At 41.2% G+C, this 22,941-nt stretch overlaps 1 protein-coding gene across 1 annotated transcript in view; it reads right to left on the bottom strand.

Annotated features, from left to right (window-relative positions):
• LOC123694584 overlaps nt 1–22,941 on the bottom strand; it is a 77,018-nt gene that overhangs the window by 36,401 nt on the left and 17,676 nt on the right. The window contains exons 5-14 of the mRNA XM_045640051.1: nt 22,708–22,825; nt 20,933–21,590; nt 19,424–19,601; nt 15,109–15,233; nt 12,649–12,788; nt 11,986–12,508; nt 11,586–11,882; nt 11,171–11,331; nt 10,147–10,315; nt 8,680–8,818 (exon numbers count right to left, since the gene is read on the bottom strand). Of these exons, the coding sequence (XP_045496007.1) occupies nt 8,680–8,818; nt 10,147–10,315; nt 11,171–11,331; nt 11,586–11,882; nt 11,986–12,508; nt 12,649–12,788; nt 15,109–15,233; nt 19,424–19,601; nt 20,933–21,590; nt 22,708–22,825 (2,508 nt within the window). The remainder of the gene's footprint in view (nt 1–8,679; nt 8,819–10,146; nt 10,316–11,170; nt 11,332–11,585; nt 11,883–11,985; nt 12,509–12,648; nt 12,789–15,108; nt 15,234–19,423; nt 19,602–20,932; nt 21,591–22,707; nt 22,826–22,941) is intronic.

Here is a 22,941-nt window from a genome sequence, read left to right as displayed (position 1 = left end):
TACCATTCTGAGCACAGAGCTATTATTTAAGTAACAAAACTGTTATTATAAGAACGAAGTTTATATTCATGTAATGCAATATAATTTTATTGGTTATCGATCTCTTATTTTACACATATATTAACATTAATTTGATAATTCATAGGTACCTGGGAACAATTTTTGTTTATCTGAGAACGAAAATATTTCGTGGTGATAGATCTATTTATTAGGTGATACAACTTGATGACAAATATATCTAAATTTTGGTGATAGAAAATATAGTTCCCTTTAGTAAATAGCACATCTAAATAATATGTAGTAATTAATTGTTGTGTTGCGGAAACGGAAAATGTATGACCGTGTATATCGCGGCGTAGGCGCAGTACGATTTTGCTCGTACGCAGGTCACGCGATATATTATGTGCACGGCCGATACACAACGTATGTCTATCTCCGCTGAGTGAACGCCTTCGAACGCTGGTTCACGCTCACTCCCGACGCTCCTGCTAGCGCCATTGAAAACGTACTAGGTACCAATGCAACCCTCTGCTCGTAATAGAGGAACGCGTATTTCGCGGTGCAAAGCACGCGGGCTTCGCAATAACGTGTAACGGCGAAATAAAACTGCAGCAATTCTTCTTCAAGTAGCTTTCGAGGGCTGGTGATAGTCGCGTAGGTTAGTTGTGCTCCGTACCGTTGACTCCCGAGAACTGATTTGCCTGCAATCGGGATCTTCGCACACGCAGCCTCCGCGAGGAGGCTGCGTGGGGAACATTGTTCGGGGCGGGAAGCCCCCTTCAATGGGAATATAGCGCCGCCCGTCAACACGGGCGGGAATTTGGGGGGGCGTGAAAGCCCTTATTTTTTTGAATTTGATTCCGCGTCGCACGAATCAATCGACCTCTTTCTTTTACGAGCCCGGCCATGAGTTGTGTCATGACCGGGGACGGAGGGGGACTGGGGCGAAACGACACGAATGGGCGGGGTAGGAGGCGCCAATTGCGCGTGGGAGTATAGGTGGGGAGGTGGGCTGGGTACTTGTGTACCGACAGACGGGATTTGTATTGGTGTAGGCGTAGGGGTAGTGGGCGGCGCGGCTGGGCGCGCCGGAGCAGTAGAGTGCGGGACTTGCGGGGGCGTGGGAGTGACGGAATGCACTATAAGTGCATGTAGGAAGGATCGGAGGGATGGCGCGTTATGCACCGGGGTGTGAGGGAGTGCACGGAGTGCGTGGGTGGAGGGTGGCGCTGGAGGCGCGGTTCGGGGTGCCGACATTGCAGCTAGCAATTCCGGTGGATAGGAGGGCGTTGTGTACGCCGCGGGAGGGGGGGGTGATAACAAGTCGCGCGGAAAGGGACAGCGCGACTCGGGAGGGGCGCGCATCGGTGCAATCCCTCGGAGATGGGAATGAGAGGATGCATCCGCGCGCGCAAACATGTTTTGGGATAGGCGTAGGATGAAATCGTCAAGTGTTTCCACACCGAGATCGCTGCGTATCCGCTCGTTCCTCACGCACCACGGCGCGCCAGCGATAGTGCGTAATGCGAGCGACTGCCGCGCACGCATTTTGCGGCGCAGGCTTTCACACACAAACGCATACCAGGCGGGCGCGGCGTACGTGAGGAGCGGCCGTAGGTAAATCTTATACAGACTTACCTTTATACGCAGCGGGAGTTCGGATGACAACACCGGACGAAGTATTGCGTGGGCGGATTTACACTTATTGATTACCCGCTTCACGTGGCTGTTAAAGCGAAGCCGGCGATCAATAGTGATGCCCAGGTAGGTGACATTGCTGGACCAAGGGATTTGCTCACCGGCCAGAGTGAGGTGGGTGGAGGGGGTCATACCGCCGAATACAATCGCCTGTGTCTTTCTAGCGTTCGCGGTAATCCGCCAGCGCTCAAAATACGCAGGCAATTCGTCCAACCAACGCTGCGCCTTTATCACCGCGTTCGATGTCCATATCGATGCGGTGACAAAGGCTACATCGTCGGCGTACAAAGCGACGATATGGTTAGTGGGTTGCGCGGGGGAGGGGAAATCGTCTGTGTAGGCAGAGTATAGCGCGGGCGATAAACAGCTGCCCTGCGGGACACCCGCCTGCACAGCGTGGTCTTGTGAAACGGCGGGGGACACGGAAACGTGAAAGGAACGATTCGTGAGGAAGGAGTGCAATATCCTCACGAGCCGCGCGGGGCACTGGGTGGCGGTAAGGATCTTATATATAAGGCCCTCATGCCAGACGCGGTCGAAAGCCTTTTCGATGTCCAACAGCACTGCAACCGCTCTCTCATTCTTGTTCAAAGCGGAGCTAAGGTGGTGCAATACTCTTGTCACCTGAAGGGTGGTACTGTGTGCCTCGCGAAAGCCGAATTGCTCAGCGCGAGGCGACAAGTACGGGCGCAGCATTGGCAACAGCAATGACTCGAATACTTTGGAGACTGTGCTCAACAGAGTAATGGGTCGATAGCTGCTCGGTAAGGAAGCATTCTTTCCGGGTTTGGGGATCATTATTACGCGTCCGGTCTTCCACACTGAAGGGAAGTGACCGGAGCGTAATATACCGTTAAACAGCCGCGACAAAGCCGCGACTGTTTTACGGGGGAGGTGGCGGAGGGATTCATTCGTCACGCCGTCCGCGCCGGGCGCTTTGCGCAACTTTGTACGCGAAATCGCACGGCGGACGGCGGACGGGGACGTGAAGAATGCTTCCCCAGCGAGTGGCATCGGTGAATTTAGAAAACTCGTTAGGTATTCGTTCACTGCCGTTGCGTGGGCGGCGTTCGACGGCGTCAGGGGGTTCGGCTGAAAAACTTGCGCCAGGTGTTCGGCAAACAAGTCAGCGCGACCCTGAGGGCTGTATACATAAGTACCTGCGGAGTCGGTGAGTGGGCGCGCGGGGGCGGTTGAGGATTTGAACCTGCGACAGAGTCGATGAAGCGACGGCCAGTCCTCGGCGGCCTGTTCGAGCGACCGGTGCCAGCCCTCGCTTTTGTGCTCCTCAAGCGCCGTGCTAACCTGTTCACGCAACCGAACAAGTTGCCGCTTGAGGGTCGGGCAGCGCGTTCGCTGCCATTGCCGTCGCAGAGATCGCTTCCTCTGGATAAGGTTTTTGAGGTAACCGGGAAGGGGGGGGAGACGGGAGGTGGACGGTTTGTGTGTCGTGGCTCGGACGAGGGCGGTTTGTAGTGTATCTTGCAAATCATTCGCAAACAACTCCACGTCCGCGGCGCTTGTAACCGCGCGTGCGGGGGTGGAGCGCTCAAGCGTGCTTGCAAATAACTTCCAATTTACACATCGGAGGGAGCGGGATGGGGCGATTGCCGGACTGTCTGCAGCGAACTCGGCCAATACCGGCAGGTGGTCTGAGTCGAGTTCGTCCACAATGACAGTTTGCGTTATCGACTGGCGGACCACATTGTGGATCGAAAAGTCGATAATGTCCGCGCGGTAGGAGTCTTGATCGGGATAATGAGTGGGTTCAGGAGGACCCTCTATTACGATATTGTTATAATCAATAAGGTTATAGAGGGCGTTGCCGTTGTGGCAGTTAGAGCGAGACAACCAGTGCGTATGCTTGCTATTCCAGTCACCCGCGGCGAATGTCGGCACGTCCGAGGCGAACTAACTAGCTTCTTCTTCTTCCTTAACTAGCTTTTGTATAGACGGTTTATTACACTGTTCATTGTCATCGGCGTAATTTGTTTCAGCGATCCAATTTTCTACATGTTCTGATTTGAAGTCATTTTCATCACTATCGGACTCTAACAGCTCATTTTCACATTCCGCGAGTTCCATTTTAACGCGTGCTAATCGCGCTGCTGCTTGAGCTGCTTCTAATTCGCGTTGAAGTAATTCCTGTGTCGCTTCTAATATACGTTTTCGTACACCAGCCTGTGCCGAGCGAATTGACATCGCTTTACGGACTTCTGTAGCCGATATAAGAGTATCTTTTGATCCAAAATCCTTACTCTTCGACTCGTGGGTGCCCATTTCAGCCATCGTGTGAGTGGCGTGGGTCTCTGTGGCTGGCGGAGTTCTCGGTAACGTTGATACAACATTAACATCTGCCGTCGTAACGTCGTGACTCAACGGCGTTAGTTCTAGCCGGCTTTCATCATCTTGTCTTGACGTACGACGATCTATCGGAGTTTTCTTATGTGACCTCGTTATTGGCATCTTCAATTCTTCGTACGTTTTCTTCTTATAAACGAAGGACCAGGCTCCAATGAACCAAAAATGTTCTATGCAGAATCCGGCTCGAAGGACCAAAAATGTTGTGGTGCGGAAACGGAAAATGTATGACCGTGTATATCGCGGCGTAGGCGCAGTACGATCTTGCTCGTATGCAGGTCACGCGATATATTGTGCACGGCCGATACACAACGTATGTATCTATTTCCGCTGAGTGAACGCCTTCGAACGCTCACTCCCGACGCTTCTGCTAGCGCCAGTGAAAACGTAGTATGCCGTCACAGCCCGTAGGTATAGACGCGAGGAATTTATTCCGCGAGCAAAGCACGCGGGCTTCGCTATAATTACGTGGCGAAATAAAAGTCAGCGATTATTCTTCAAGTAGTTTTCGAGGGCTGGTGATAGTCGCGTAAGTTACGTGTGCTCCGTACCGTTGACTCCCGAGAACTGATTTGCCTACGCTCGGCGTGGAGATTATATACCCGTTTAGCACGGAGAGCCCGTACGTTATGCTCCGTGCGCCCGTTTTGTTATCAACCAGCCCTCTACTTGCTCATAACTTTATTAATATTCAACATTTAGTAACAAAATGTACAAGTTTCTACAAACATACAATATGCCGTACATTATAAACACGTAATTAGCAAAATTCTTAAATATAAGTCCAAGTTCTTCGTAACTTAACTACAACTACTACAACTAAAGTATGTATTTTCAAATAATTAAAGGCAAACAATATACAAAATGACATACAATTAATACAATACATACATCTTATGCACGACATAACATATGGTTTTACTGTTCGTATCGAGTTCGTATACAATATCTATTTTTCGCTAAACATATTTACAATGACGCTATGTCGATCGCTAACATCCTCCCCCTCGTGCTTAGCACTAATATCTGTGATTAGCGATCGAGTCTGTTTTATAAATGCTTTCTTTAGCGTGTATCCCATTAGGACCAAATTTTCTAAATTTCCAATTCTCATATCTTGTAGGGGACCAGTTAACTCGACGATTCATTTCTCCATTGTGAACACTCAGCCTTTGGTTGATATAATGTTGTGAGGGCACTTTTTGTGTAAATGCCTTTGTATGAGACATGTTAGAACAATTGTTGTAACTTGTACACGCCCTTGTACGGCCCTTTCTCGTCACTTGTTCATTTCTGTCAATTTTCAACTTGCAAGTATTATTATGCGTTGTAAGTGCATAATCTAGGTTGCCTGGTAGAGATTGCTGTTCAGCAATAAGGCCGCCTTTTGTACAAATGATGCCTTTTTGTGATTTTGTTCTTTTTTTTCTGCTTTGTCCATTCATGTTTGTACAATGAAGTATAATAAATAAATAAATAAATAAATCTATCACTTGTAGGTCACGTGGGCTTTTTATGGTATTTCTTTCACCCTGAGGCAGAACATTGTTTGAGTTTGCAACAAAACATGTATTTATAACATTAACTGACCTTGCCGCATTCGTAGTGTCAACTCCATGAAGCACCCATCCAAGCGCTGTACGTGAAGCGACTGGTTGTCCCGCTTTTCCTTTTCTCATTTGCTTGGATGCTAATAATTGCCAATTGTCTTGACCGATGAGTAATAAAGGCTCTTTAGCCTCGTAGTACAGTTGAGTAGTAAACTCACGTAGATGACGGAACTGTTGCAATCGTTGTTTGTCTAAGAACTGCGGGGCTAGTTTTAAATCATCTACTGTTAGCACTTGATTTAATGTTTGCACTTTTTTGTTATGCATACCTTTCACTTTTAACTTAATCACTTGCGTGTCACTATTCACGATATTTCCTCCACCCACAGTTTGTATAACGAGTTGAGTTTTCGAACCACTAGCACCAATACGATTTGCTACAGCTGAGTCCAACAAAGTCACTGTAGACTGTAGAGCCTTCATCTAATAGAGCAATTATTTTTTCCGAGCCCTTTGGCCCAAATACTTCAACTTCGAGCATTTTCAGATAAGCTCGTGACGTCATAGGTGCACATACATTGTTCACTGTATTCGTTACAGGCTCTTGATGCACACTATCGCTGTCTGGCTTTTGCACGGCATATTCAACATGCAAAAGCGAGTGATGCCACCGTTTACAATGTTTGCATGGCGGTTTGCGACAGTTCTCTTTACGATGTTTTCCTTTTAAGCAATTAAAACATACGCGATGCTTTTTAACAACATCCCAACGTTCTTGTATTGTTAATTTCATGAATTGTGGGCACTCACTAAGCACGTGGTCTTTCTTACAGTGAAAGCACGTGTTCTTACTTTCACTGATACTATATGACGCAACATCGTTTTCTTCAACATAGTATACATCCTTTCTATTCATTCTCCAATTGTTTGTTTCACCAAGACTCACGTGTGATCCACATCGATCTGCTTCCCGGTTGAGCCATTGCGAAACACGTGTGATATCAGAAACACCATGTTCCTCGTCGCCGATAAAATCATACCACCGGTATAAAAACGATTGTGGTAGCTTGTCCAATATCGTTTTAACAATATGCGGCGCGTGTAGGTACTCGGGTCTCTTCAAACCTTTGATAGCCGCCACACTGTTATTTATTTGACTCGCGAACATACACACATCGCGAGGATCGTCGGTTATTTTTCTCAATGCTTGTAATTTATGTAACTCGGCAAGAACCAAAGCATCTGTTCTACCGTAGCGGCGTCTTAGCGAGTCGATGACGTCATTCGGCCTAGCGGCTGAATAAAGCAAGCTTTTTATTGCTTCACGTGCACGACCCTTTATTGCTCTGCGTAATCGCGCCATGTTTTGTACATCATTAAACAATGGGGCTGTATCGTCATAAACTGTTTTGAATGCTATCCATTCATCACTAATACCGTCAAAGTGCGGCAACTCGTTTATATAATTCGGTTGCGACGCCGTGTTATTTTTTGTGCATATAATTTCCTTTAATGCATCCGCCAATGTTTGCACTTCGATAGTCGGGTTTTTGCATTCTTCCTTAACTAGCTTTTGTATAGACGGTTTATTACACTGTTCATTGTCATCGGCGTAATTTGTTTCAGCGATCCAATTTTCTACATGTTCTGATTTGAAGTCATTTTCATCACTATCGGACTCTAACAGCTCATTTTCACATTCCGCGAGTTCCATTTTAACGCGTGCTAATCGCGCTGCTGCTTGAGCTGCTTCTAATTCGCGTTGAAGTAATTCCTGTGTCGCTTCTAATATACGTTTTCGTACACCAGCCTGTGCCGAGCGAATTGACATCGCTTTACGGACTTCTGTAGCCGATATAAGAGTATCTTTTGATCCAAAATCCTTACTCTTCGACTCGTGGGTGCCCATTTCAGCCATCGTGTGAGTGGCGTGGGTCTCTGTGGCTGGCGGAGTTCTCGGTAACGTTGATACAACATTAACATCTGCCGTCGTAACGTCGTGACTCAACGGCGTTAGTTCTAGCCGGCTTTCATCATCTTGTCTTGACGTACGACGATCTATCGGAGTTTTCTTATGTGACCTCGTTATTGGCATCTTCAATTCTTCGTACGTTTTCTTCTTATAAACGAAGGACCAGGCTCCAATGAACCAAAAATGTTCTATGCAGAATCCGGCTCGAAGGACCAAAAATGTTGTGGTGCGGAAACGGAAAATGTATGACCGTGTATATCGCGGCGTAGGCGCAGTACGATCTTGCTCGTATGCAGGTCACGCGATATATTGTGCACGGCCGATACACAACGTATGTATCTATTTCCGCTGAGTGAACGCCTTCGAACGCTCACTCCCGACGCTTCTGCTAGCGCCAGTGAAAACGTAGTATGCCGTCACAGCCCGTAGGTATAGACGCGAGGAATTTATTCCGCGAGCAAAGCACGCGGGCTTCGCTATAATTACGTGGCGAAATAAAAGTCAGCGATTATTCTTCAAGTAGTTTTCGAGGGCTGGTGATAGTCGCGTAAGTTACGTGTGCTCCGTACCGTTGACTCCCGAGAACTGATTTGCCTACGCTCGGCGTGGAGATTATATACCCGTTTAGCACGGAGAGCCCGTACGTTATGCTCCGTGCGCCCGTTTTGTTATCAACCAGCCCTCTACTTGCTCATAACTTTATTAATATTCAACATTTAGTAACAAAATGTACAAGTTTCTACAAACATACAATATGCCGTACATTATAAACACGTAATTAGCAAAATTCTTAAATATAAGTCCAAGTTCTTCGTAACTTAACTACAACTACTACAACTAAAGTATGTATTTTCAAATAATTAAAGGCAAACAATATACAAAATGACATACAATTAATACAATACATACATCTTATGCACGACATAACATATGGTTTTACTGTTCGTATCGAGTTCGTATACAATATCTATTTTTCGCTAAACATATTTACAATGACGCTATGTCGATCGCTAACATTAATAATATCAAATCTTTTTACTTTTTACTTTTCCGTTTTTGAAGTCGGTTGTTTTTAACGTAGTTATTTTTTACACTCACGTAAAATGTTAAGGTAAACTTCGCCGACAAGTTTATACATGTTTCGCACCCTGTAATAGCCCGTACTACGCGCTTCATCTGTAGAATGATAATACGTAGCCTGCACAATTCGAAAAGTCGGTAAAGCCAAAGTGGCGACCTGTAACAAAATGATAATCGTATGTCAGCATAACAGTCATCCGGTCGGAAAGAACTGGTCCATTGAAAAGTTACATTTGGGGTTGCATTTTTTAGAGGACGCAATTTTATTTTTTTGATGTGTAGGGGTGGTCAGTGTGAAGCTATCATCAAGTTTGTGGGGTCGCCACCCTTGTCTCACGGCCGCCATCTTGAAAATAGCGGTTGATATGGTTTTTACGATATATCTCTTAAACTATTTATTTGATAAAAAAAATTTGTTTACATTATTTGTTGCAAATTAAATACTCTACAACTTTGATCCTGCAACTTTTTGTCGTAGAACTATAAATAAAAAAGTTATAAGCGAAAATGTTCAGAAATTAGAGATATTTATATTTCTCAATAAAACTTTTTTTTATAATTTTACGTAGAAATGATATTTGACCATTTTTGTAGATTGTTTTTCGAGGAACAACTTTTATATACAACATTTTTTCATTAATTAAATAGCTAAGGTTTTACAGCGCTCCGAAGTGAGTACTAATTTTCAGTACTCTGAACTATACAGTATACTTATATTATGTGTGTACTAATAATAATTTGTCATCAGTAATGGTTTTTTTTTGTTATTATAATATTTTTAATAATTAATTTTGCAATATCACTAATAATTAATTATTGAATCTTTTCCCCACCACCCAGGAGGTAGAGTCTGGAAGCGCGACTTTTTTTTACGTCGAAAAGCAGGTCTGAAATGTTCTGCAGTGTGCTTCTATTGTTCTGGAGTATGAGAAAAGAGCCAATAGCCAATATATTTATAGTTAAGAGTACTGAAAAATAGTACTCACTTCAGAGCGCTGTAAAACCTTAGTTATTGACGTTATGAAAAAATGTTGTACATAAAAGTTGTTCCTCGAAAAACAATCTACAAAAATGGTCTGATATCATTTCTTCGTAAAATGATAAAAAAAAGTTTTATTGAAAAATATAAATGGCTCTAATTTCTGAACATTTTCGCTTATAACTTTTTTATTTATAGTTCTACGACTAAAAGTTACTACACCAAAGTTGTAGAGAATTCAATTTGCAACAAATAATGTACACAAATTTTTTTTATCAAATAAATAGTTTAAGAGATATATCGTAAAAACCATTTCAACCGCTATTTTCAAGATGGCGGCCGTGGGACAAGGGTGGCGACCCCACAAACTTGGTTTTAACTTCACACTGACCCCCCCTACACATCAAAAAAACAAAATTGCGTCCTCTAAAAAATGCAAGGTTAGGGCTAAAAAATGTAACATTTCAATGGATCAAACGAGCTAGCTCAGGAGGCGCAACGCGCACCTTAGCGGTGATGCGCGCCGGCTCTCGTGCCAGCGCGGCCAGCGCCTGCTGCACCGGCCTCTGCGTCACTGTGTAGAAAAACCTGGTCGTGTTGCGGACTCTGTAGTACAGGTACCACAGCATGGTGCTGTGGCTCAATATCTCTTCCCACTCCATGTCCGAAGCTCGCCTGACGGTCATAATAGACAAATGTACATAGCGATAGAGGTAGTGGTTAATAGTTTAATACCCTACGGGCCACGGCAGAAGTGAAAACTTAATTGATGTCTATACCTTTCTCGCTCAGATACACCCGTCAGGAGTTCACCCGATCAGGCTATTCAAGTAATAGAGTGACGAATTATTATTTATTAGATACGAATGAACTAGTCAAACCAAGTTGCCCAAGAAGTTGCCCACGTCATGAAATGCGATCATTTCATGAAATTATCGAGTATTTCATGAAGTGAGCAAATCTACGATATGGCCACGACAACTAGGTAGGTACCAGATAATAATTATAAATTTTTAAAGAATAGAAAAAATTCGATCAAGAGAAATGAGATTCGAAGCCGCGTGTTCCGCTATACCGGGGCGACGCGACGCCACGTCTGACCACTCGTCACCCGTGATCCCGCCAAAATCGAATTTATTATATTCTTTCGGTTTTATGTAAGATTTTATGTTTCTAAAGGGACACCCCACGCAATTTTCGGCACTCGTACCTATGATATATAAAAAAGCTAGATACGTTACCCGCTCTCTATTTTGGCAAGAAAAAACTCAGGTAAGTGCCCGAGTTTCACTTAGTCACGCACCATTCAGCGTCGTGGCTGGACGTTCTTTTTATATTTTAATCGGCAGTTGTTATTACGAAGTACATGAGTGAGACATGTATTATGTCTCGTGCGTGAGAGTGAAAGAGAGAACAACTGTATTGGTGATAATGCGTTAGTAAGTAGGTATGTATTAATTACGCTGTTTTTTAGTGCAATGATGTTGGCGTATGCCGCGTCTACTAGTATAATAGGTCATTGACTCGTACCCCTCGGGCAGCGCGCTGTAGTAGTCGAGATGGTTCGGGTCGTTGGGCAGGTCGACTCGGTCGGGCTGGCGGCGCCACAGGCGCAGCGCGGCGGTGCGCGCCGCCATCACGCTCGCGGCCCGCACGTTTCCCTTGTCCGATGCCGTGTCGGTCGCGCTCATCTGGAACGCGTCTTTGTGCATCATTTTATTTAATCTGTGTCGATATGTCGTAATAAAGATTACGACATATTATCGACATAGCATCGGTTGTAATATATACGCGATATGCCTCGCGTTCTAAGATTCTCATTTATACTGTATGACGATTCGTAGGTCGCATTCCTACTGTTGACGTATGATATGTTGCGTATGATCGCAGCGCATAATACGGTAGGTACGAAGTCCGAAATTACGAATTCATTTTTATAATTTACCTGAATGCTGTGAAAATATCCATTCGATTGAATCAATTCCTTGAACTCCGATCCTTCCTTGCGGTAAAAGGTTCTCCGTATATAATTCTCGTTTAGAAAATTTGTTTGTGCGCTTTTGTCGACTTTGTACTCTCTTTGGGAGCGGGCGTATGCGTAGTAGTAGCCGTACTTATTCGAAAGGTCGGTCAATAATTTAACGACCGATACGAAAAAATCTTTACAACCTTCTTTTTCTATTTTATATAAAAATTGCACCGCCCAGTGTCTTCCCTTTTGGAGAATATCATCGAACGGCATCTGAAACAAAGAACATTAACCGTGTAAGTTTCGTTACAACGAAACGAATTTTCTTTTTTTCGCAAGGAATACTACAGCAAGGGATCAAGAATGCGATTCTCACCAGCGGCGTGGCGTTTGTGAAGTAGGCCGAGCGGTTGGGGTGCACCTCGTGCAGCGAGTGCAGCACGGCGTAGTCGCGCGCGATGTCCACGGAGGCGCGCACGAGCCGCTGCACCGCCGGCGACCACGCGCCCTGCGCGAAATCTTTCGCTTTGTCTATGTTGCTCGCTGCCTTCAGCAAATACAGCCCACGGAAAAGAACATTCCGGCTAAATATTTCGATATCCTTCTTCCTCAGGTATATTTCCTCGTTCCCGTCCAGAATTGGCATTATTCCTTCGCGACGGAAGCCGAGAGACTCGTCCTCCACTTCCGTGGGACAGTTCAAAAGGCCTAAGATGCAATCTTTGACGAGGGCGAAGGTTCGCACCGTAGTTGAACATTTATAATCTGTTGGATTTTCAAAAAGTATTTCGTGGATCTCTCCTATCGTATCGTTTTCTGTGGTTCGGTTGAAATAATCCGTTATATAGAAACTCAATTCCGCCAAATGATTCACGAAAATCTCATCATAAGGATATTCGCTGAAAATACAAATGCGCTCAGATAATCAATCAAAATAATAGATCGGAAAATTATTAAATTTTAGATGTGAAAATGGTGTGAACCGACACTGAACAAAAGCAATTGCAGACAAAAGCCACCAAAGAGATTGGTCACTCACAGAAGTGCGAGCCGGCGCTGCAGCGCGGCAGCGGCGCCGCGCGCGAACTGGCCGGCGGCACGGTGCGGCAACCGCGCGCGCGCCGCGCACGCCTCCGCGCACTGCTGCAGGCGTCGCGCGCTCTCATCGTTGTCCCCCACCTTTGCATCGTTCATTTAAATTCATAAGTATCAAAGTTTGTTTACATTTATGAAATTAATATTAGTACCTACAGAACGAAAATATGTATCACTTGCTTTCCGCCGGCGGCTTCGCCTGCGTAGTCAAAAAAAACTCGCATTCCTAGTTCCCGTTCCCGTGGTATTTTCGGGATAAAATCCTATCCTATGTCCTTCCTCAGGTCTCAAGCTATCTCTGTACCAAATTTAAAGTAAATCCATGCAGTATCTTTTTGAGTTTAGCCCGGCCATACATACAGACATACAGATATACAAACAGATAAAAATTCTAAAAACTATGTTTTTGACTTCGGGTTTCAATTGTATCACGCCACGCCCCAAGTATTCTTAATAGAAAAATAATAAATAAAAAATTATACATATAATGTAGGTAGATACTTAAATAAATAACTAGCAGCCCGGTACACGCTTCGCTACACGACATGAAAGTTGAAACACCGACGCGCGACGGCTACATAGTACGTAATAGAATACAACAGAAAGCAATAATTCGAATTCGAAGAGGTCAAAATAAAATGACCGCATGAATGACATAACAACATACTTTTACTGTCAACACTGAAAAAAGTTTCAATTTTGTCAAATTCAAAATCCTCGTCTGATAGAAGGTTCAGTTTGACTGTTGACAGCATGTGGCATAATGCCCATTTGCAAAATGGTCCGCTATTTATCGAATTCATTTTAGATAGGGAGGCGAAGAGGGGAATTTTCTGCAATACTCGAGCGTGGCAGTTTAAGATATGAGAGATACCTTAGACCTAATAGAACAACCTTGTTAACTATTTAGCTCTTTAAGTAGTGACGCGCGCCCAGGATAGACGATCAGATTAGTAAAAAAAAATCGATAGTCTGAAATACTCGAGCGCGTCAGATTAAGATATTGGGGGTTGATTTTAGTGTTTTAAGACTAAATTTAACTAATCTGACGATAAGTCCTTGACGCCGCCAAGTTATAGGGTCGCGAACTTGTAAAAAAAAAACGTTAATCCGGCATTCTCGAGCGCGATTGTTTTTATTTTTATTTTGAAGAATATAATCTAAAACTTACTAAAAATACAAAATCTGCCGGTTTCCGCGTGACCGGAAGTCTGGAGGAGCCATTTCGTCTTCCGAAAAACGCGTTGCAGTATATAAGTCGCGAACGATACATTTTACAAAAAACAAAGTTTGAATAAACAAAAAAGCTAATTTTATTTTACACAAAAAAGGTCTCTTTACATTTTTGTCCAAAGTTAAAACTTTTTGACTTGAAGCATCATAAAAACTCAAACTCTCGGTTTTTTGAGTATATCTCGAAAACTGAGGGTGTTATGAAAAATTGATATGAAATAACGATGATTAAAAAAAAGAAACTCTCAAACCTTTTTCGGTCAGATTAAGAGAACCCACCAACATTTTTGTCAGATTAAGAAAATATGCTTTCAGGAGACCGAGATAAACCTCCCCTATGAAAATCTGACGCGCTCGAGTATTTCAAAAGGACTTTTTTTTTCTGCATTTTCAAAAATTCATCGTAACTTATCGTCACGCCGAAATCGTCAGTTTTTTTAAGGGGAGCTTCCTTGGGGCCTACTTAACACCCCATTCGAAAATCTGACGCGCTCGAGTAAATTTTTTTTTTGTGCATTTTTGACGAATTAATATGCCTAGCCCCACCACGCAAACCGGCAGATTAGTATACCGTTGTTATCAGAGGCACTTGGGGCATACGTAGTATGAATATCTGACGCGCTCGAGAATGCCCAAGTAACTATTTTTTTTTACATTTTTGAAAATCCGTACACGCCAAACCCACCGCTAAAATGGTTTTTACCATAGAAGCTTTTCTTTTCGAAATTATTTTATCTATCGATTTTGATAAGTCTCGACGGCGCCGTTTAATTACGCCATTTAGCTACCTCGCCTCCCTATCTATTTGTTACATAAAATGTGCTGAATGAAGTACCGCACTACCGATATTACATAAACCGTCTACAGTTGAATAAACAACGTGGGACGATTCGATCCGTACGAATGCGCCACGATTCGAAGGAAGGCATTTTATTGGATTCGACAAGGATTCGACCGCTAAACATGTTCCAATAGGAATAAGTTTCTTACAACTATAATGACACTGCTATTGATCGACAAAAATATACATCTAACATTAATATATTATATTATAAACGTTCTATAAATGTCATTTTACTCTAAGATTTATTGAAAGTAGAAAAACAAATAAGATTTTTATGAACAAATTAGATAGACTAGAGTCTAGACCACGACAATATAGACGTCTCACCTGAACTGTCAGATGAAGTTCGAAAGTATGGAGAAGTAGAGACAATGCGAGGGCGGGGCAATCGGTCACCAGAGTCACGTTTGGCGATAATAACGTGTCAAAAGCACTCGCAGTTAGCAGCGTTTCTGAAACATAATAGACTGTACGAGCAAGCACGTCCAAAGTGCAATAAGGCGCTTTGCTTGCATATTGCGTAACTAAAATTGTTTCCAATATTTTAAACTTTATATTAGGTATATTCAAATCAGTTCATCGTCGACGGTCATTAAGAGTACCTCGCGTGACTCATACATCCATTATATAGTTATTATATTCAGTTAATTACAAGTTTTTTATATTTTAATAACTCTTTTATTTAATATTAATTAATTATACACACGTACGGGATAGGCCCGTACATTCTGGTCCTTCGAGCAACCGTAAAGCGGGACCCTTGTACGTTCGCGTGTGTGGTTCCGTAGACCTGTGCACCTGTGGCAATACAGTGCATTATAGACAAGCGGCTATATACTACTATATACTGTTCTAGCAAGTGAATAGTTGGTAGTATAGTCCTAATATTACATGAACAACAATGTCTTCGGTCGCTGATATACAAGCCAACCAGCAGCAGCTGGCATCGGCCATAGAAAACATTTATACTAATTTCAAGAAGGATGGCCCAAGCAGGAGAACACCCCAGTACATTAAGAAGAGATTGGACCTCCTGGAAAGCTATTGGTTCGAATATGAGGCGAACTTCACGAGGCTATCAAGTAAGGAGATAGATGGACACACTCGTGAGACAATAAAAAAGGATCTGGAGAGAATAAGGGAAAGGTATGGTGGTTGTTCCTTAGGGCTCTACTAGATCAAGGTTCGCAAACTAGTATTATTACCGAACACGCAGCACAGGCTCTGAAAATCCCTAGGCAGCGGTGTAAGGGTGTGATTTCGGGAGTCGGCGATAAGGAAAGCAATAGTAAGGGTATGGTCACATTAAAGTGTTCATCTCTAGTCAGCGATTTTTCCTTTGAAACCGACGCGTTAATTATGAAACAACTTATTAAAAACTTGCCTAGTTGTACTTTTGAAAAACCAAACTGGTCATACTTAGATCATATTACCCTTGCGGACCCTGAGTTCTATAAAAGTCGCCCCGTAGATATTTTATTAGGTGCAGATATATATTCTATCGTTATTATGGATGGAATATGTAAAGTAAACTCGACCTTACCGACTGCTCAACAGACGCAGCTCGGTTGGATTTTGAGTGGCAATACAAAAACGTTTCAATGCAACGTAGTTTTACATAACTTCGAAGCGATACAAAATTTTTGGGAAATTGAAGATATTTCCGAAAAATCCGATTTATCTTTGGAAGATAATAAGTGTATAGAGTTTTACAAGTCAACGACAAAAAGGCGGGAAGACGGGCGATATGAGGTCAGGTTACCGTTGTTACCCGACTACAAGGAAAAATTAGGCAATTCAAAATCAAAAGCAATTGCTCAATTTTATAATTTAGAACGGAAACTCGAATGTAATAAAATTATTAAGAATGATTATGTGCAATTCTATGACACCCGCGACCGATGACCGTAGCACATACCTTAGGTGTTATTTACCTCATCATTGTGTCACCCGAAACGATTCAACGACAACTAAGTTACGCGTTGTATCTAAGGCTTCGAGTAAAACTTTATCAGGCTCTAGTTTAAATGATGTAATGTATCGGGGGCCGAATCTCCAATAAGATTTATTTAGTCTCGTTATTAAGTGGAGGCAATTTAAATATGCATTTACGGCCGATATAGAAAAAATGTATAGACAAATATGGATTAACCCTGAAGATCAGAATTTACAAATGATTTTATGGAGGGATAGTCCAAATAAAAACTTACTTGAGTATCACTTGGCTACTATATCATATGGAACGAAAGCGGCTCCGTTCCTTGCCATGATGACACTCAAACAATTAGCTCATGACGAAAGGTCGAACTTTCAAGATAGTTTAGCGCCTAGCGTCCTTGAGGAATCATTTTACATGGATGACCTCATTCATGGGACCCACTCGCTTCAGGCAGCCAAGCAGCTACAAACAGATATGATTAATCTGTTGAAGAAGGGCGGTTTCCACTTAAGAAAATGGAAATCAAACTCGCCTCAACTACTTAAGCACGTTGACTATACAGCATCAAGATTGCTTTGACTTCAAGCAAGTGGAGTCAACAAAGACCTTAGGTCTTGGGTGGGATCCGCAAAACGATAATTTTATATCTCAATCTAAGTTAAGTACGTGTATAAAGCTTACGAAAAGATCTCTATTGTCGGAGATATCTAAGATCTTCGACCCACTAGGTTGGCTTTCTCTCCTCACAACAAAGCTTAAGATATTGTTTCAAGATGTTTGGAGAGAAAACTTACCATGGGCTCAGCTCGTACCACAACACATCTCTGAAAAATGGTGTAAGATAAAACAAGATATCGACACCATCAGCCAGTTTCAAGTACCGAGGTGGCTGCAAACTCAAGAGAATGATTTGATAGAACTGCATGGCTTTTGTGACGCAAGCACGAAAGCTTACGGCTCTGTTGTTTATTGTAAAATTACGCGTAATAATAATTCGTCAGTTGTTTTAGTGGCGGGAAAAACCAAATTAGTTCCGCTAAGAAAAAAATGCCTCGTCAACTACGACCCTATTCTTACTTCATATGACACCGAAACAGACCTTAGAACTAGGTGGCATCTCAATCAAAAAATATTTCTTAATAATATATGGAACAGGTGGCCTGAGGAGTGTTTAACTTTATTAACAGTTAGTAGTAAATGGAGGCAGCCTAAGTCAAATGTAAAATTAGGGGATAGTGTCATCATTAAGGATGACATCCTCCCGCCGAGGGACGACGTGACGCTCAAAACGAATAAGGGTTTCATGCAACGGCCCGTTATTAACTTATGCAGGTTACCCGTGAATCAAATCCCTAGTACGAATAATTTAAAAAAGGAACAAATTAGTATTAAACCCTTGAGAAAATATAAAACGTTTAGTTTTGCATCCGTTGCAATTTCTTTATAATTATTTTATATTATGATCCCTGTAGGTCATGGTTTGTATAACATAAGTAACTTACCTAGCAACAATAGTATTTATTTTGATCGTATTAAAGACATACAAATAGTTAGAGACGACTGGCGGTTAGTTGTATATTACAATACTCAACCCTAATTAGAAGGCAATAAAGCCATGGAAAAATATATGAACTACCCAGATAAGATTTGTGGAACAATACAATCGCGATCATATTGCGACGGAGTCATGTTGCACGGCACGAGGCAAGCGAATAATAGCCTGTTAATGACTCAATGTAAACAATAACATTAAACATACACAATAAAACATATACAGCCTCTACAAATGATACCTCTCATAACATCAAGATGAACATCAAGATCATCAAATAAATATTCAATACATGAAAATAACGAACCAATCAAGTAATACCACGCTGCGATACATTATTGTTTCCTATCCTGGACTCGGCGGAGCAATAGATAATGTTTGAAAGCGGTTCCAGTGCAGCAGCAGGCGCGCGGCCCCGCCGCGGCCGGCTCCGGTGAGCCTGGCCCTCCAGTCCACAACAAAAGTGCAAGTGCTAGTGATTTAGTGAAAAAGACACCGAAGTTTAGTGTTCCTAACGAATACCTCACTCACACTACCAATTCCCCCCTATAAGTTATAGTTTAAGAAATTGTACTATTTTATTAAATACTATTTTATATTATTGTAAGAAGTTATAGATTGTATTACTAATCATGGGGTTCACTATAATTAAGAAAAATTGTTATCACCTTGTATCATGGGGTCACCTCATCTCATACTAACCCTCATCTTTCCCGCCCGGGAAAATGTACGAGCAAGCACGTCCAAAGTGCAATAAGGCGCTTTGCTTGCATATTGCGTAACTAAAATTGTTTCCAATATTTTAAACTTTATATTAGGTATATTCAAATCAGTTCATCGTCGACGGTCATTAAGAGTACCTCGCGTGACTCATACATCCATTATATAGTTATTATATTCAGTTAATTACAAGTTTTTTATATTTTAATAACTCTTTTATTTAATATTAATTAATTATACACACGTACGGAATAGGCCCGTACATAGACGTATAAACGTATCACACGTTCGATATCTAATCGTACTACAATTTCCAGGTAGAATGCTTCACGTATCCGCTGTTATATATCTATAGTCACCAGTCACCACTGGCCAAGAGTCCAGAAATATGCAGAGCATTCATTTACTTTTAAATCAAATATGATGTTTACCATCACGCGCAAGACATTCCAGAATGATTTTGATAGCTGCTGGTCCCAGGGGGCGAAATTCGGGCGCGCCGAGCGTGAGCTCGAGCAGGTCGGCGCGCAGCCACCTCGCCGCCGCGCCGCTGCAGTGCGGCAGAGACAGGCCCGCCGACGTGCACCACTGCACCACCGGTAAAGGTAACTGAAAAATATTGTACATTTTTGTTATTTAGTTAAATGAGTAAAGCTAGGTACATAGTAATACTTTTGCAAAAGACTATTCGTAAGACAGAGATCGTTATCATTCATATATGTAGGTATTTCATAAAATCAATAATTATAACAATTAGTAACGTAATGGTTTTCAATCAAACAATATTTATCTATAGGTATATATAAAAGATAATTACTTATTTATATAAATTGAATTGTATTTGTAGTAATGGTCATGTAATTGTAAAGAGAAAAAAATAAAAATTTCCAAAACATGCCGTGTGGGGTATCAAATGAAAGAGCTTATTGAGTAGATCATCGAATATATAGCATACTATAACATTTCTTACACTTTCTCTAAGATTTTTTAGAAAATTTACGAAAATGCTCCATTTTTGAGTTAACTTTAAACCACTATAGATTGAAAACTCATGAATATATTTTTTAAATTATTATTTTAAATAATTAACAATAGTCCATTGTTTACGATTGTACATGATTGACAACATGATTTATCGTCATTCATGGACCGTGTGAAACCATCAACCACCAAACACCATGCATGGTTGACAGCAGGTGTACCAAAAGGTATCCACGAAAATTGATGGCAGAGACCATCACAGGCAACGATGGTTACCCACTGTATCAGCGTCGATCGCCCAATGATAATGGTAGAATTATTATCACAACTAAAGTGAAACGAAACGATGGCGTCAGGCGTGTGGTCGATAACAGTTAAAGAATGAAAAGAGTTAATCCATGCTGCACGACTTATTAAAATTCAATCATTTTTCTCTGAGACGTGTTTGAAGTAATAAATTAAAATACTATTACATATCAATCCATATAAATATTTATTTTGTATCATTGTATTACGTTCACCAAAGCCTAAATTAGTTCAGCTAAAAGGTAACACAACATTCATTGACAGGGCGGTACAAAGTTCGCCGGGACAGCTAGTAAGTACATAATATACCTACACTTGTAAGTATGTACGTAAATAGGCGCTTGACGTCGAGTTGCGGAGAAATGCCCGTCTATTATTATTAGTACTTTAAAAAAAATTGTAGAATAATAATAGAGGTACCTTAGTTGAAGTATGTACGTGGACTCAACTATTTAAAAAAAAAGACGGGTTGCACTCCGGGAGTGCCGGCAGAAGTGAAAACTTTGATATTTTGGAATGGTATCCGTCTTACGCTTTTTCGATCAGGTCACGTGTCCTGACGCGAGTTTAAGATTTTATACCCATTACAGAAAAAGTGCTCAACGCCGCTAAAGAAGTTTTCACTTCAATAAGTCGGTCACAAAAGTGCTTACCTTTTCGAAGGATTTAAACATAAGATCCAGTTCCTCTTCAGTGAAGAATTTCGCCAACTCAAACACAAGGTCGACGAGGCAGCGACTAGCCGCCTCGCTTTCGAGCCATGCCCGTACCACTTTATCATAAACTGAGTAAAGTGAATCTAATCCGTGATCCTTCACTTTGGTTAATAACCCGTCTATATTCTGCAAATCCACATAAAAACTAAGTAATGCTCCCAAAACGGCCGCTTCCATATTCTTGTTGTCGGATTGTAAGAAATAAGCATTGCATGTCGTATTTAAGAAGTCTTCGAAGTCAGATTTGTAATTACATATAACGATTTCGTTATTGGCTTTCAAAAACTTAAGTATTAATATATGTATCTCGATGGCCTTAAAGAATTTGCCTCTATTCTGTCGCTCAGACTCAATATTATTAACAATAGCCTTAGATAAGGTTTGCCAGTAAAATTTCGTATCTTTAAAGCCCGCTTTCAATCGATCGGTCAATCTTTTGGCAATTACATCGGAAGCACTGGCTGCTTTATTTTTGGTTTGATTATTTTCGATGAAAAACTTTTCAAAAAATATTTTGTACTTTTTCGAGAATCTCAGAAACTCCTCTAATTTGGTGGTACTCAACTGTGAGTTTGTAAAGCCTATTCCTTCAGAACTGAAATGTAAACGATTAATAATATAAGTGTGAATAGTATAGACTATAGGTACTTATCTAATTAAGAATCGAATCCTAGAAAAGCGGAATCCAATAAGTAGGTACTCATTTTTTTTTTGTTACCTACTAATTTATGTGTGATTATAGGTAAACCAGAATCTGATGGCAATTAGGGAAATCAAAATTTTGAGTGTGCAACCCTAGGGAAAATGGACTGAACGATCTTGATACTGCTTATTTTTATTTTGTCCTCAATATCATTAGTCACATTACATAAGTGGACAATACTGTACTAAATAATGAGATATCCACTTAATATTATGTAGGTACATACTTACATGTATAATATACAATTATACATATTACTTTTATACAGGTAATACATATTATTATTAACACATACCTATATTTGTATATTATTCATTACCAGTATGCCATGTGAAAATATCGATATAATGATAATGTAGATCAAAACTGCTTATAATTTTTTATAAATAAAATAAAAATAAAATAAAACTATGTTTATTTTCGTAAGTATTAACAGATAAACACATTATAAAATTGACCTGGACAGCTTGGACTTGACGAATAGCCGAATTGGAAACTCCTGTAATAAGTTTTCATAAAATTATATTCTAATCAACAAACAATATTATTATATTATTATTTACCTAGATATAATATTTTTTTAATTTAAAGTATCAAAACGGGTAAGTCCAATTTACCAATAAAATCTTTAAAATTGAAAATTGTGATGTGTTTGACCCTTCTTCATCGAAAGTTTTTCTATACACATTATAAACAACACCTCTTGCTTGTGATCACAGCGGCTTTGTCGACATTTTCGAAGATTTTTTAGACAAAATCCTAAAAATTATTCATTTACTGCTAAAAAGACAAATAATTTGACAACCAATTTGATAGTTGTCAAATAAGTTGCCACATGAAAATCTTTGATTTCTTAAATATAAATATGCCATCAGATTCTGGTAGACCTATAATCGTGTTGTTGTAAATAACAATTATTTTTTTTCTTTCTTTGTAACTGAAATATCTAAATAGTAATGATAACGGGTCTAACACTAAAAATCAAGTAAAAAAATGTACCCGTACTCACACAGTAGCAAAGGCGTCAAGGTAAGTTTCGCAGTAATCACTTAGTAATAATTCAACTGATTTCTTTTCCAGAAGAGATAAAAGCACCTCGGTTAAGACAGAACCGTCACCCCATATGCCTGTAATTAAATAGGTAGTATCGGGAATTTAGGGAAAAAAAGAGCGTGTGTGCCGAGCACATGGGTCAGAAGTGAAACTTCTTTGGCAAGATTCAAAGATACAAAAATCGTCACCT

The sequence above is a fragment of the Colias croceus genome, chromosome 9 (assembly GCF_905220415.1).
Source record: "Colias croceus chromosome 9, ilColCroc2.1".
Taxonomy (NCBI): domain Eukaryota; kingdom Metazoa; phylum Arthropoda; class Insecta; order Lepidoptera; family Pieridae; genus Colias; species Colias croceus.
This window is presented reverse-complemented; position numbering and strand designations above follow the sequence as displayed.